At 53.4% G+C, this 1364-nt stretch overlaps 1 protein-coding gene across 1 annotated transcript in view; it reads left to right on the top strand.

Moving 5' to 3' along the window:
* Positions 1–291: 291 nt before the first annotated feature.
* CALM2 (calmodulin 2) overlaps positions 292–1364 on the top strand; it is a 15406-nt gene continuing 14333 nt past the window's right edge. Inside the window, 1 exon segment of the mRNA XM_042781476.1 lies at positions 292–520. Coding sequence (XP_042637410.1) covers positions 292–520 — 229 coding nt within the window.

The raw sequence follows: 1364 nt of genomic DNA, 5'->3' as shown, positions 1-1364 counted from the left end.
TTTTGAGTGATTTTTTTTTTCTGGTAAATTAATTAAATAAATTCTAGATAAGTATAAACGGGAGACCCTTTTAGCGTAGTCTGTCAGCTGAGCAGCTGCATTTGACCATGGGTTTTGTGACTAAAATGAAAAATGTATGGCCTCCATGGGGCTATAAAGTACTAGGATGAAAAGAAGCTAAGCGCGAGGTTCATGGGGGTCTCTCAACTTCGCTCTATATCGACTTAAGGTATTTTAGTTTACCCCTAAGTAAAGGTCAAATAAGTGTTTGTGTGAATGTGGCAAGGAAGGATGGGTGGAAAAGAAGGATCCTCCAATGAAGCGCAAAGCAAGCCGCTCTGCCTTCTGGCGCAGTTGCCCGGACAGCACCGCCCGTGCAGCAACGGCAGAAACCGCACCGCGTCCCGGCGGCGGCAGCAAGTCCCACTGACGCATTGCAGGTACGAACCGGCCAATCAGAGGCAGGCTCAACGACTATTCGCCTACAAGTCGTCACCAAAATGTTCCTCCGCGCCGCAAAGTAGCGCCTCTTAGGCGTGACTCCGCCGGCTCTATAAAGAATGGAATCCATTTGGATCATTTTTTCCTCGCTTACTTTTCTAGTTTGCATCGTCGACCAAATAACTGTGGATTAAGGGTCTCAAGAAGAATTTGAAGGGAGCGGGTTGACCGGGACTCGTTTGTGTTGTTCCGTTATCTGGCGTAGGGCGGAGGGATCTTGCGGAGGGAGGTGTTTATGAGGCGCTGGGGGCGGAGGAGGAGAATTAGTCCGTGTGGAGCTAGAGAGCTGAGTGGTTGTGTGATCGCGTCGCGGAGACCGGTAGCGCTTGCAGCATGGTGAGTGCGTTGCTAAGCTGCCGGCTCTTGGCCTGTGGGGGAAAAAGGCTGAAGCGAATTGAGTAAAGAAAGGAAAGTCACCTCTTTTAAACTCTCAAGGAGTAGTCTTCGCCAGAGGGATGGCGCCAAAGAGGCTGGGGGTGCCTTCGACGGTTATGTCGCAGGTGCTCCCCACCCCCATCCTCTTCGGGGAGGTTTCCGCTGGTGAATGTGGAGCCAGGCATGCAATCTCCGAGGTTGTGAATTTCCTCAGGGGTTTGCTTGGATAAAGGTGGATACGGGTGGGGGGCAGTCCAGCACATGGGGGAATAGAAAAAGGGTAGGGGAGAGGGAGTGCAGAAAGCTTTCGGTAGGGCATCTCGAAAGGTCAACCCAGGGGCCGGATACAAAAACCCGACGAAACGTTAGTGCGGGCGCCAGGAAGCGCCTTTGTCCGCTTGCGACCGCCATGCGTTGAGGAGGCGGGAGAGCGCGCGGAGCCCGAGGCGAGCACCGATCCACCGTTACCCGCATCCCCCGCGTGCTGG

This window comes from Orycteropus afer, unplaced genomic scaffold, assembly GCF_000298275.1.
Source record: "Orycteropus afer afer isolate SDZICR_OR568_19922 unplaced genomic scaffold, OryAfe1.0 scaffold00124, whole genome shotgun sequence".
Lineage (NCBI taxonomy): Eukaryota > Metazoa > Chordata > Mammalia > Tubulidentata > Orycteropodidae > Orycteropus > Orycteropus afer.
The sequence above is the reverse complement of the archived record's forward strand: the minus strand, read 5'-3'. Positions and strand labels throughout refer to the sequence as shown.